The following is a 13,121-nucleotide window of genomic DNA, read 5'->3' as shown; positions in this document are numbered from 1 at the left end:
CATCCCTTATAACATAGAAAGGGGTAAAAGTCCACCTTACATGCTGTGTTCTTCATCCATTAGGGTCCCTCTAATTTCCCTGTGTTCAGTTTTTTTAAATAAAATTTTACTTGAGTTATAAAGCTTTTGTCATTTTTTTTCCTCCACAATTCCTTCCCCAACACTGAAATAGAAAAAAAGAGTCAATTTCCATATAGGCAGAGTCTAAAACCATGTGACTCATTCAGCTCTATGTCAGTAACATTCATCATTATTGATCCTCCAGAATTATGGTTGTCATCACACTGATCCCTGATCTCTCACTGATCTCTCTTAAGCCTTTCAAAGTTGTTCATTTTTACAGTGTGGGTATTTTAGTATAATTTTTTTTTCCTGGTTCTGTTTATTTCAGTCTGTATCCATTCTTACCAGTCTTCCAAGGTTTCTCTGATCTTCATTTCTTACTGCAAACACTAGTAATCTATTGAATTGATACATCATAATTTGTTTAGCCATTCCCCAAAGGGAGGGTATCTCCTTGGTTTCCTCTATTTTCCCATTATTTCTGGACCAAAAAAACAGTGTGTTTCTCCTTGGTTACCTGCATTTTCCCATTATCTCTGGATCAAAAAACCAGAGTAATCAGGTGTCTCTAGCAACATCTCTGTGGATAAAATTATGAACTGGTGGCCTTGAATGATTAGAACCAAATATTGATTTAAATGGACTTGATGTCAATCTTCAGGTATGTTATAAAGAGATTGTCAAATCCTAGATTTTAGGCGAACCAGACCAATGCCTTCAGTATATAGTTGAGGGAACAGAGACATAGCAAGAGTGTGGCTTGCCCCAGGGTCACACAAGGGATGGATTACTCCAAGACTTCCTCTATTCTATAGCCTTGTTCTGTTAAACATTTTTCCTATTGATGACCAAATAGTAGACTCAGCAAATTTTTGGCTGCTGTAAAGCATTGGAGATACATCTGACAGGCTGGATTAGGTTCTAATTAGGTTCTAAAAATATATGGACAGATTAAACCAGAAAGCTAACTCTCATAAGATAAAATTTAATTGGGATAAATGCAAAGCAGTTTTAAAAAAGGTCAATTGCAGAAGTTCAAGACAAGGGAGAGAGATATATCTCTTGACAGACTTGGAGACATCCTGACTGATTTGGTGGAACCAAAATCCAGTCATCCACAAAAAACAGCAACCTGGAGTTGGCATCCTATAAACAGAATAGGTTGGGAATACAGATCAGGATCTGAGGAGAAACAGACACAGCAAACAGGAAGCCAAGTCAGATGCTCAGAAGTTAGTTAGGGTTTGCCAGGCCCAAGTCAGTACCAGAGGTCAGAGCTGGAATGGATAAGAATTCTTGGGGATGCATCATAGAATGTATTTAAGGTAGGATTCAGAGCAAACACAAAGGTTTGAGAGAATACAGTGAGTGCAGCATCCTTCAGTCTGGCTATGAATTACTTTTATGAAACATTTTTATACACAGAGAAGAATGGGGGTTGTATATAAAACCACAAAAATTAACATATATCACAATTCGCACATAAACCAACCTTCTTCCATATACCCCAACTCAGTATCTGGATGAGATCCTGGGAGGAGCATATTATAAGAAAATGCATAATATATAACTTTTTTCCCCCTTAAATGTATTTTTATTTATTTTTTAAAATAGTTTCCAATTACTTTTTTATTTTAACATTGATTTTTTTTTTTTAAATTGAGTTCCAAATTTTCTCCTCCCTTTGTACCTCTCTTACTCCTTGAGAAGGCAACAATATGAATAACAACTTTAGATTTTTTGGTTATTTTTTGCAAGGCAAAAGTGATTTGCTCAAGATCACACATTATATTAAATATCTGAGGCTGGACTTCAACTCAGGTCCTCCTGACTCCAGGGTCAGTGCTCTATCCATTGTTCCACATAGCTACCCTGAATAATAACTTATTTTAAGTTGTCCTCATTATCTCTTACATTCTGGCCTTCCTTTTGTTTGTTTTTTTACTAGGCAATTTTTTGTTTTGTTTTGTTTTTGTTTTTTAGGTTTGTTTGGTTTTTTTGCAAGGCAATGGGATTAAGTGGCTTGCCCTAGGACACACAGCTAGGTAATTATTAAGCGTCTGAGGCTGGATTTGAACTCAGATACTCCTGACTCCAGGGCCGGTGCTCTATCTACTGCACCACCTAGCTGCCCCTTACTATGCAAGTTTTAATTGATGTTTTATTTCAATTTTCCAATTGCATGTTATGAAAGTTAGTCAATATTCATTCACTTGCATATGCATATTTTTAATTTACATAATTTTCTACCACCCCACTTTCCACACATTCCCCCTCTCAGTGGTGAATATTGAACCATACCCATTTGTGTTTAACATGTTACAGACAAATCATTTTTGGCATGAGGAATTAGGATTAAGAGAAAAGAAAGAAAACCATGAAATAGGAAATAAATACATAAGAGAAATTTAAAAAAATGAATGTAATGTTCATTTAGATTCTGTAGGGTTTTGTTTTGGTTGTCCTAGCTCTCTGAACTGCTTAGAGGAGCTGCATCACTATATATTTTTAAAAAGTCTTCACTGACTCTTTTTTGGAGGGGCAACCCTAGTCCCACTCTCCTTACCTTCCCCCGCAAATACTTGTAGCATACATAGTCAAACAAGATAAACTCCAGTGTTGACTATGTCCAAAAGTAGTCATCACTGCATCTCGGGTCCATCATTTCTCTGTTAGGGAGGTTAGGTGGGTGCATTCTTCATAATTTAGGCCTCTGGAATCATGTTTGCTAATCCTTATTTTACTAGCTGTCTACACATTGATCAGTTTTTAGTATAAATTGTGAACCTTAGAGTTATCAAATAAGTCCTGTTTATTCTCTGCATACTTTTCAGAGTGGTGAAGCATTTTTTAAATCAGATTTATCAGGTGGGGTGGTTATATGACAAGGTTACTAAAGCTAATTACAGAAAGGTTATGTATTTTTTGCTGTTTTCCCATTATCTTTGCCTTCTTTCAGTTCTGTCTTTTGTTTAATGCAGCCACCTCTAAAAGACTGAAAAACTTTTAGCAGTATGATCATATATAGAAAATCATGAAGTTGTCTGTGTTTATGAGTGTGGGATAGAATATTCCTTCCTTCCTTCCTACTTCCCTCCCTCTTTCCTTTCCTTCCTCCCAACCCTGCATTTGAGAAGGCTAATAATCTCTATCTGTGTAGTCCTACAAATACATATTTTCACGAAGCAATTTTTTTTCTCTGCAGGTAGACAGCATTTTCTTTTATAAGTCCTTCATAGTTGACTTTGAATGATCATATTCAGAATAGCTTAGTCATCCAAAGTAACTGTACAATATTTCTGTTAACCTGTATACAATGAGCTGTAGGAAAGGAGTAGCTGTGAAGAGATTATCTCTTGGTTCTTTTTACACTCTGCATTATGTCATACGAGCCTTTCCATGTTTTTCTCAAACCAATCTCTTGTCATTTCTTTTAGCACAGTAGTGTTCCAGATTGATTTACTTTAAAAATAAAATTAAAATGGACAGTTTGAAAGGAAAACTGAGAAGTCCATTATGAACTGATGCAAAATAAAGTGAATAAAGAGAACAATTTATGCTATAAACTATAGAGAAAAACAACTTTGAAAACTTTTGAAATTCTGGTCAGTATAATACTGTGTCACAGATTAAGAGCGGACTATAGAGGAAACAGGCAGTTTCACCTCTATCTCTGGACATAGAGGTGATTGATATAAAATGCAGAATGAGACATTTTCTCTATAGCCAGTGTGGGTATTTATTTATATTTATTTTGCTGCATTATGCATATTTATTTGTGTATTCTTTCTTTTTATAATTGTTCAGTGGGGGGAGCAGTGAAAGAGAGTGAATAAATTCTTGCAAAGATAAATAAATTCATTTTTAACAAAAGTCCCACTTTTGGGGACATATTTCTTTTCTATTCTCTTGGTAGTCTATTTCCTGCTCCAATGAAATTTAAGTCAGGATTTTGGCGTTTACAGTAGAGCTATATCTAAAGTTTTTTTTTACTGTATTAAAGAGACATTATCTAACTAAGGTTTTATTTCCAGATAATTTTAAAGGGGAGAAAAGACATTTTGAGTGAAGAATAATCAGTGTCTATTTTGTTTCTCTTAATAGATTAAAAAATGGAAGCCTTTGATGCATCACTTAATAGTTATATGCAGACATGGCTTGGACCAAGAGGTAAGGTGTAAAATTTTTGTTTCATTCTTAGAGACACTTGTATAGCTATGTATAAGGAACCATTTGAATACTAGACTTGCTTCAGCCTGAAAAAGACAGGTTCATTTCTGAGTTCAGGATGAGATAGTCGTTATGGGCTTTTGGAAATCCTATAATTTAACAAGCTCCATTTTTTTACAAGGTTGTCAGAGTAGGGAGGAAGTCACAGCTACTTCTGATTTTAACTGAAAATCAAGGTTAGGCCCCCGAAGTTTGTGGCTCAACAACTTTGACAACTGTAGCACCATTGCCACTGGGGATTGTAGGTTCCAGGTTCAGTTCAATGAATTCTTTTTAATATTGCTGAATGTCCTGTCCAGGTAAGTCTTCTGTGGGGCAGAGCCTTACAGACCAAGAGTTTGAGTGAAGACATTTGCCAACTTTTCTAATCTTTTCACTATTTTATTTTTTACAACATCCTCCCCATTTTAGATCATGGCAAAGATATAGACTGTCACCTCTCATTCCCTGTTCCTCTTTTCCTGTCCTAGTGTTTTATTTGCCAATATGTGTTTGAATGTATGTATGTATGTATGTATAAGTACATAAATTCAGATAAATATATATGTATATATACATACATACACATTTACATATATATGTATATTTTTTCCAGCAAATACACATAAACCATCTCAACCCCATCCCCTTATTTTTTAAAAATTGGGAAATAGTATTCATTAGTAAGACATTTTCCTGATTTTTGACAGCCTTATTAAAAATTTCTTAGGAATAAGAGCAGATTTAGATCCCGGAAGGACCTCAAAGATCATCTAATCCAACCCCCTCATTTTAAATAGGATGCCAAGGTAATTAAGTGACTTGTCCAAGGTAACATAGGTAGTAGTAGAGGGAGTAAGAGTCTAAACTGCAACCCAGAAGTTCTGACTCCAGATCTAGTATTCTTTTGTTATATCATAGTGATTTCTTACCCCCTCCCCAACTTCCTGTGGGGGACCTTATCAAAATAACTTCAGAGGAGAAAATAACCAATTTCATTTTGGGGGGGGGGACCTTAAGTTTGCAATTTGACACACTGAACTTAAATTAAGTTTTTCTTTGAGCTGTAGAAAATGAAGGAATAGCTGTGAAGAGATTAAAATACCTTCCAAACTTAGGAAGGGTCCTGAAATCTCATTAATAAACAGTTGGAGCAGCTGGGGAAGGGGAAATGACTTGACTCAGGCCACACCCCAAGCAGAAGCTTGTTTCAGAACCAGGTCTTTGGGCTTCAGTAAATCATCACATCAAACCACATTGTCCCCTCTGTCTCTCTCCAGTTTCTTCTCTTTTTTATTGCTTTTAATCATTCAGTTCTGCCTATTTAAAATATTCTATTTTTCTGCTGCTTCTTTTGAATTTCTTTTTCTATTTTCACAATACCTGCTCCTCTTCTATTTACAGTAACCACATCATTCACCTTAGCAGTACCTTCCCCTCTTGGGTTTGACTTTTCTGACCAAACAGAGATAGTACCTGCATGATCAACTTCTGAATTCCAAAGGCTTTTGTCTTCCCTCCCGCAAGCAGTTCTAAAGACCTAGTTTAGATGTAGTATTTGGCCCTCTCTTTAATTTACTTTAAAAAAAATTTCTTTAGAAAGGAATGTTTGTTTTGGATGAATTATTTCTCCTAGCAACAAGTTTAAATAAAAGCTCCATTCCCACATGTTTCAGAATCCACCCTGAAGAAGTTTGTTGTCTACAAAACTTGTTGGAAATTGACCTGGTAAAGTATACTCCAGGTGGTGCTTTTTGTTTGATCCCTATAGCAGGTCATCACAATAAAAACAGTCTAAATAAAATGGGTCATAAATATTCCTTTCTGAAGAAATATTTCACATTTCCACTATTTTAATATCTGTACTGTTTGTTTCCACTCACTAAATGTTTTTTTTTTATTCTATTTCAGATTCCCGTGTAAAAGGGTGGTTTCTTCTGGATAACTATATACCTACTTTTGTCTTCTCTGTCTTATACTTATTAATCGTATGGCTAGGACCAAAATACATGCAGAATAAACAGCCAGTCTCCTGCAGGGGCATTCTAGTGGTTTATAACCTTGGACTTACGCTGCTGTCTCTATATATGTTTTATGAGGTAGGAGATGGGTTGAGATTTTATTTTTATTTCTGACTGTTACTCTTGACTCCCTCCTGTCTGTCTACATATTGCTGACCTGAAAATGAAAGGGAAAAGTAAGCAGAGGGAAGTTGTCATGCTAATGAAATATTTATTTTCAGTGGTTTTATCCAAATACCCAAGGGGTCTTTATATAAACAGGTTGGAACTTTTAGTTGGCTAATGATTGACATCAAATTTTTAGGGTTCAGAATCTTACAATAGGTTGTTCCAAGAATTTTGTAGTAATATCAGTGAGAAGAAGAGAAAACCTGAGCATTGTATTAATAATACCAAATAAGTTATTGTTGCTTGCTAATTTCATTTTAATGGCATTTTGGAGTTGGGTTTTTTTTAAAGATATAAAAGAATTATGGGGAGGAGGTATTTTTTTGGCTTGACTTAGTTTGATGAATGTGAACACATTCTAACTTAAGCAGATAAAAGTAAATTACTTGTGATTTGACTGTTAAGATTAATGCCCTTTTTTTAAAGCTTGGATAAAAGCCTGATTTTAGGTTTTGCATTCATTGGATATGTGGACTGAGTTCAGTTCAGATTTGGTTATTTCTCCTACATCACCAAGGGCTCATCAGATACAGTTGTTCCTGAGACAATGCTATAGCTTAATGGAAAAGGGCAAGTCCAATCTAAACCCACCTTATTTCTTCCATTCCCTGATGTTATGGAATGTACCTATATGCCTCTGAACCCCAGGGGCTGGATAATTTGCTCTCTGTGACTCCTAGGACAAGAGTAAATAGTCTTCCACTCTCTTGGAAACCTTCAGAGCTCTACCCTCTCTGTAGGTTTATGAAAGACTGTCCTCCAGCCAGCATTTTGCAATGGAAAATGTATTCAGTACTTCCATTCCTCACATTCACATTTTTATCTCCTTTGTAGTATGATATTAACTCTTGAAGTTAAGATTTTAAAGGAGAGGGTTGGAGTTTAATGTGATATATGTTGTTGGAAAATGGAAATTTCTATAATTTGTCTAAGTTGGCTAGAGAAAAAACCTTCCCCATGTCGATAGGTCTCTTATTGAACCCCAGTGTAAAAGATTCCTTTTTAATTAAGAAATCACATTTTTCCATAGATCTTTTCACAGACACAGTCTAACCTGTGTGGTTAGGGTATGAGTAGCTATTGTCTTTTTTTTTTTTAAAAGAATTATAACATAGAGTAGATTTCTTTACTTAAAACAGCTAAGTTTAATCGAACACTTAAGTAAGCAGAAAAATGTTAATGACTTTACAGTCACATGTATTATAAATGACAGATAATTTTAAATAAAAAGACAGGTGTCTTTGTTTTACTGTATACTCTCATTTTGTTGGTATTTATTATAACCCCATATAACCTTATATTGTAATTTAATATGAGCTGTTAATATCATGTAAAGCCCTCACCTTTTTTTGCCTTTTTTCCTTTTCTTTGTCCTGTTCTAGAACAAAGGAAGTTTAATTATCCTCCGTGATGGATGTTGGAGGATTGGAGGCAGGGGCTATTCACAGAAATGAAGTTCAGGGACTTCTGGCCTCAGCAATGTGTGCAGAACATTGATCAGTATACAAGTGACTTTACAACAATACAGTCAGATTCCTTTGAGTAAATGCTTTATTTTTCCCATTTACATAGATGATAGAGCCATCTACTTAAGGACATTTTTGTTTATGTAGTTCAAAAGATAGTGTTCTGTTCTTTGTACAACAGTATTCTGCAACTTTTAAAAATACATAGTCAGATTAAGAAACCAAAAAAACCAAGATGTTATTTGACATACTTTTTCCTTAGTATAAAATTTGGATTTTTTTCTCTTTTTATAAATTGAGCATTTTTTATATTTTGCCAGTATCTTTTAATAAAGGCTTCGGATCTTAATTTTAAATCAGTAGCAAATTAATGCAATAAATATAAGGTGGCAGGCAGGTAAAAATATTTGACTTACAACTTTATAGCTCTCCAATATTTTTCTTACAGAATCTCAGAGATGGAAGATATTCCAGAGACCAACTTGTTCAGCCCATACTGAAAAAGGATCCCTTTATTAAATACCCAACAAGTGTTCATCCATCCAACTTTGGCTTATTTATAGCTTTGGTTAGAGACAACCCTTCTGCATTTGTATAGTTGGAATCAGGAGGAAGGAAATTTTTCCTTAACATCAGTCAAAATTTGTTTCTGTAACTTCCACCCAGAAGAACAGAGCCTCGAGGGGTTAAGTGGGTTGGTCACACAATAATAGTAAGTGGTGGACCCCCTCAACTTAAAATCTGGCACTCTTTCCACTTCATTATCTATATATTGCCTCAACTTAAAGACCACTGCTTTTGGGTAGATACTGTTTGTTACTGGGAGTCTGTTCTTGGCAGAAAGAATGGAAGTTTTTTTTTATTTTATGCTTATCAGTATTATATATAATCTATGTTTGCACTGATTTAAGGAAAAGAAATCTTAAAAATTTAACTAAACTGAGTTAACCTAAGGTTAGTCATTTGTCAATTCAAGAGGGGAAATTGAAACTGCAAGTTAATATAGAATATTGTATGCAGGAGATTTGTATTTAGGAATGCCTAAATAAGTATACAGAGCAACCATGAGGGAAAAATATATACTACAAGTACTTGAACCCCATTTTTACCTGGAACTGTTGTTCCAAAGATTTCATTAATTAAAAGCACCAAAGTATGTGTGTTTTCTTACTCAAGTAATTAACATGTAGATAACAAGATATAAAGTAATTTTCATATAGCATCATGTACATACTTTGTGCTGGCACTGCAGACACAAATACAACTGAGATGGCCCCTGCCCTCAAGAAGCTTACATTTTCTGGTTTGAGAAGTTCTTAGATCAGTAAATACAAATAAGCACAATATTACTTAGGGGTCACATTCAAACAGAAGAATTAGGAAAACCTCTCTTGAAGGGAATGTACCTTAGCTTTGACCCTTGGTAATTTATGAATAGAAATGAGAAAGAACAATACAGATACATTGTGGGGAGGGGCTAGCTTTTGCAAAGGCACAAAAATACAAAATGAAAATATTTGCATGGGAAATAGCAAGTAAGTCAGTTTGACTGGAAAGGTAGAGAGGATGGTGAGAGTTATGCCAAAAAAACAGGTTTGATTTTTTTTCCAGAAGAAAATGTGATTTTTCACCTCCCAAAATGTCAAAAAAAAAAAGCATAAATGTTAATATTTTAAATGGAAATCTTTGATCATATGAGTATATATAGCTAAACCAAATGGCATTCTTTTATAGCTTTTTCTTAAGATTTTGTGAAGTGATTTTGTTTATTGTAAAACAAGAAAATTGGAACATTTGATGGTATCCATATTTAATGGGTTCATTGGTCAGTCAGGTCTATCTCTGTTCTTTGAACTCTTGAGGACGTACAGAGATATTAATAGCAGTCCATTAGTACTTGCACAAAAGCTCTTTTAGACCAAGCTGACAGGCCATCCTTTTTATTGCATGTTTTGAAAAGGTATCATGATAGAATTGAGCAGCAGTAGCTCAGGAAGCTTACTGTTCTCTAAATTGACTTGTTGGTTTTCTGGCCTTTCCTTTTGGTCTTCTTAAAATAGCTACAGCAATTTTAGGAAATTCAGATTTTTCAGTATTTAAAGAATTTGATATATGATGAATTCTTGTATCTACCACTGCTACTTTGCTGTGGCAGAAACACACATGTACCAAGTATACAGGTTTCAGCACGGTTCTCATTCTCCCAGCTCTTTGAAAGGCCAGGTAATCAGACCTCTTCCATTTTTATTGGTTGCTGCAAAGACATGATTATGAGTTGGATGTGTCATGGGTGGGAGGGGGAGTTCTTGTTTAGGTGTAGATGAGTCCTGGTGGTCCCAAATGTCTCTTTATTAACTCTTTGATTATTGAATTTCTTAGAAGCAGAAATGTAAAGGTCAAAATTACCTCCATCAAACCCATCCTTTTATAAAAAAGGAAATGAACACCACAGAAGGATAAGGACTCACTTAAGGTTACACAGTTAAGAAATGGTGGCATATAGCTCAGGCCCTCTAACTCCAAATCTATTGCTCTTGACCCACATACCTCTATTAATGGGGGTGACAACATGCAAATATATATACAAAGTAAGCTATATACAGGATAAGTGGGAAATAACAGAAAAAATGCTAGAATTAAGAGGGATTATAAGTATTGGTCTGATCATGTCAAATCTATGATTTCCAGTGGCACTATTATCCATTAAATCAAATATAAAGTCTTCTATTATTATTTTTTTTTTGCAAGGCAAATGGGGTTAAGTGGCTTGCCCAAGGCCACACAGCTAGGTCATTATTAAGTGTCTGAGACCGGATTTGAACCCAGGTACTCCTGACTCCAAGGCTGGTGCTTTATCCACTACATCACCTAGCCGCCCCTAAAAATATTTTTAATTATATTTTGAAAAGTGGATTTTAACGGTCAGGCAGGGGATGGTAAGAAGTCTAGTAAAGGCTCTCCAGATGTGGTCTTGTGGATCTGAAATTGGAGGTCTGAATTCAAATTTTGACTGTCATTCAGTAGGTATGACCACAGGTATGTCCCTTAACTCCTTTTGGGCCCTAGATTATTCAATAGTAAAAATGAAGGTGTTGGACTAGGTAAGCCTATAAGATCTCTTCTAGGGCTAAATCTATGACTCCTCTTTTCCTTTACAGTACCAACCCCATGTCCTTCACCTTTAAACCAAGTTCAACCCTTAGCTTATTAAAAAACAACTCATTCTGATTAATGAAGTTGGAATTTTAATTTATTAAGGGATTTTTGATAGAATAGTAGAAAGACTAAAGGGAAAATGAGTGCATTGAGCTGAGTTTGGGTAAGGAGAAAAGATTCTTTCTGTCACACTAAATATATAGATTTCATAATACTAGATTGGAGGTCTATCTCTCGACTACCTTTCCTCCTACTCCCTACCAAGTACTCTCCAGGCCAGTGATTCTGGCCCCTGCTATTCCATGAACAAGATGCTCCATTACTCCATTCTGGATATCTTCTGTTACTGACCCCCCCCCCCCCCCCCCATGCTTTCCCTCCTTAGTTTACCTGTTGACTTCCTTGGCTTCCTAACTAAAAATACTATCTTTTATAATCCCTCTTAATTCTAGCATTTTTTTTCCTGTTATTTCCCACTTATCCTGTATATAGCTTACTTTGTATATATTTGCATGTTGTCACCCCCCATTAAATCATAAGCTCCTGGCAGCTGGAAGACTTCTAATAAATGTTTATTGATATTGATATATTGAGAGAGATTTAAGAGCATTTCCAAATTGGTTCACATTATCTATGTTACTTTTGAGGGATGAGAGAAAATAGGTAGACAGGATTCCTCTCAATCATTTTCTTATCCATTTGCAAGACAGGAGACAATAGGTGAACCGGGTCTCTCATTTGTTTTTTTACAAAAGAATGTGTTTATTGTTAAGTGTAGCAACCACCACTTTAAACCCTGAATAGACAAAGAAGCCCTAGAGGACTATTCACTAATGGGAAACAAGGTCTGGAAGCTAGGAAGCTCTAAACAGAAAGCCCCAAGTATTGCATCCTGACTGCCTATGAATCAAGATACCACACATACCTGATTCAGGTTGGGCCTAGAAGACATGTTTCTCTGGGCCTGGTTCTAAAGACCTCTAATAGAAAACCCAGGCCTCAGGACCTGCCAAAATGACTTTCAGTTATGGCTCAAAGGAGTTCCTGAAAACAGAAAAACCAACCCTCCATTGGGCCACTGGTGCAAAAGGACATTAATGGGCATCTTTGTGTACCTTGGGCAAGTTACTTGTAATTTAAAACCTCCCACCCCACCTGGATTATTCTTTAGTGGAGCCACCAAAGTTCCTTTGCTTTGTTTACTTTAGAGGAAAATTTATATCAGTAATTTGATGTGATTGATAGGCTGCCCCATCAAGATTTCTACTAAGGGTGTCAGTCACTGATACTTGTACTAGTGTTGGGCAGCATGGCTTGTAAGGGCATGTTTTATAGAAAAAAGCTGAGGCCAACTGTAGACCTGCCCAGATAAGTAGAGACAATGAGTATCTGAGTCATCTCAAGGCTAGGGACTCCTGGCCTGGCCTACCTTTCCTGGCTTTTCTTCATCTATTTGTAAATCACTTTTTTTCCTTCCTATATCTTGGTTTCCTCAAATGTAATATAGAAGTGGAGTTGGACTAGCTAAGATCCTTTCTAACACTAATGCAAAGGCACACTGCTTAGTCGTTTCATGGCACCCCTTTCTGCTTCTCACTCGGGTTTCTCTTTAGGAGCTTTTGCCTTGTCCTCCTGACAGCCTCCATCTCTGGAACCCAGAGGCTGCAGACAGAAGCCAACCTGCTCATGGGACCTTGGTGCAGCTGGGCTCAAGGACTTTGTCCCCTCTGTCATTCTGAATTCTTAAATGACCTTGCTTCTTAAGATGACTTTTTTTTTTGGTAGCATTACAAGAAGTTCTGAGGTTTTTTTGTGTGTGTGTCTGTAGCTCTCAAGCTTGAAAAATCCATTTGATTTGTCCAGATGCCAAGCAAAAAGAATCTTAAGACAGAATGAGTACCCAAATACCCAATGACTTCATTTGTGGAGAAATGAAATGTTAACTTTAAAATGCCCAGCTCTCACTGTAGCAGATGTTTGAGTTCCGTTCATCAAATCCCAGGCCAGCTGTTATCCTTTAAACACCAGAATGCTCCCA

General features: G+C 36.0%; 1 protein-coding gene across 3 annotated transcripts in view; it reads left to right on the top strand.

Moving 5' to 3' along the window:
- ELOVL5 (ELOVL fatty acid elongase 5) overlaps positions 1-13,121 on the top strand; it is an 88,571-nt gene that overhangs the window by 54,882 nt on the left and 20,568 nt on the right. For all 3 annotated transcript variants that reach the window (XM_074237207.1, XM_074237205.1, XM_074237206.1), the window contains exons 2-3: positions 4,168-4,233; positions 6,184-6,371. In XM_074237207.1, coding sequence (XP_074093308.1) covers positions 4,176-4,233; positions 6,184-6,371 — 246 coding nt within the window. In that variant the 5' untranslated portion in view covers positions 4,168-4,175. The remainder of the gene's footprint in view (positions 1-4,167; positions 4,234-6,183; positions 6,372-13,121) is intronic.

The sequence above is a fragment of the Macrotis lagotis genome, chromosome 5, assembly GCF_037893015.1.
Source record: "Macrotis lagotis isolate mMagLag1 chromosome 5, bilby.v1.9.chrom.fasta, whole genome shotgun sequence".
NCBI lineage: Eukaryota > Metazoa > Chordata > Mammalia > Peramelemorphia > Peramelidae > Macrotis > Macrotis lagotis.
The sequence above is the reverse complement of the archived record's forward strand: the minus strand, read 5'-3'. Positions and strand labels throughout refer to the sequence as shown.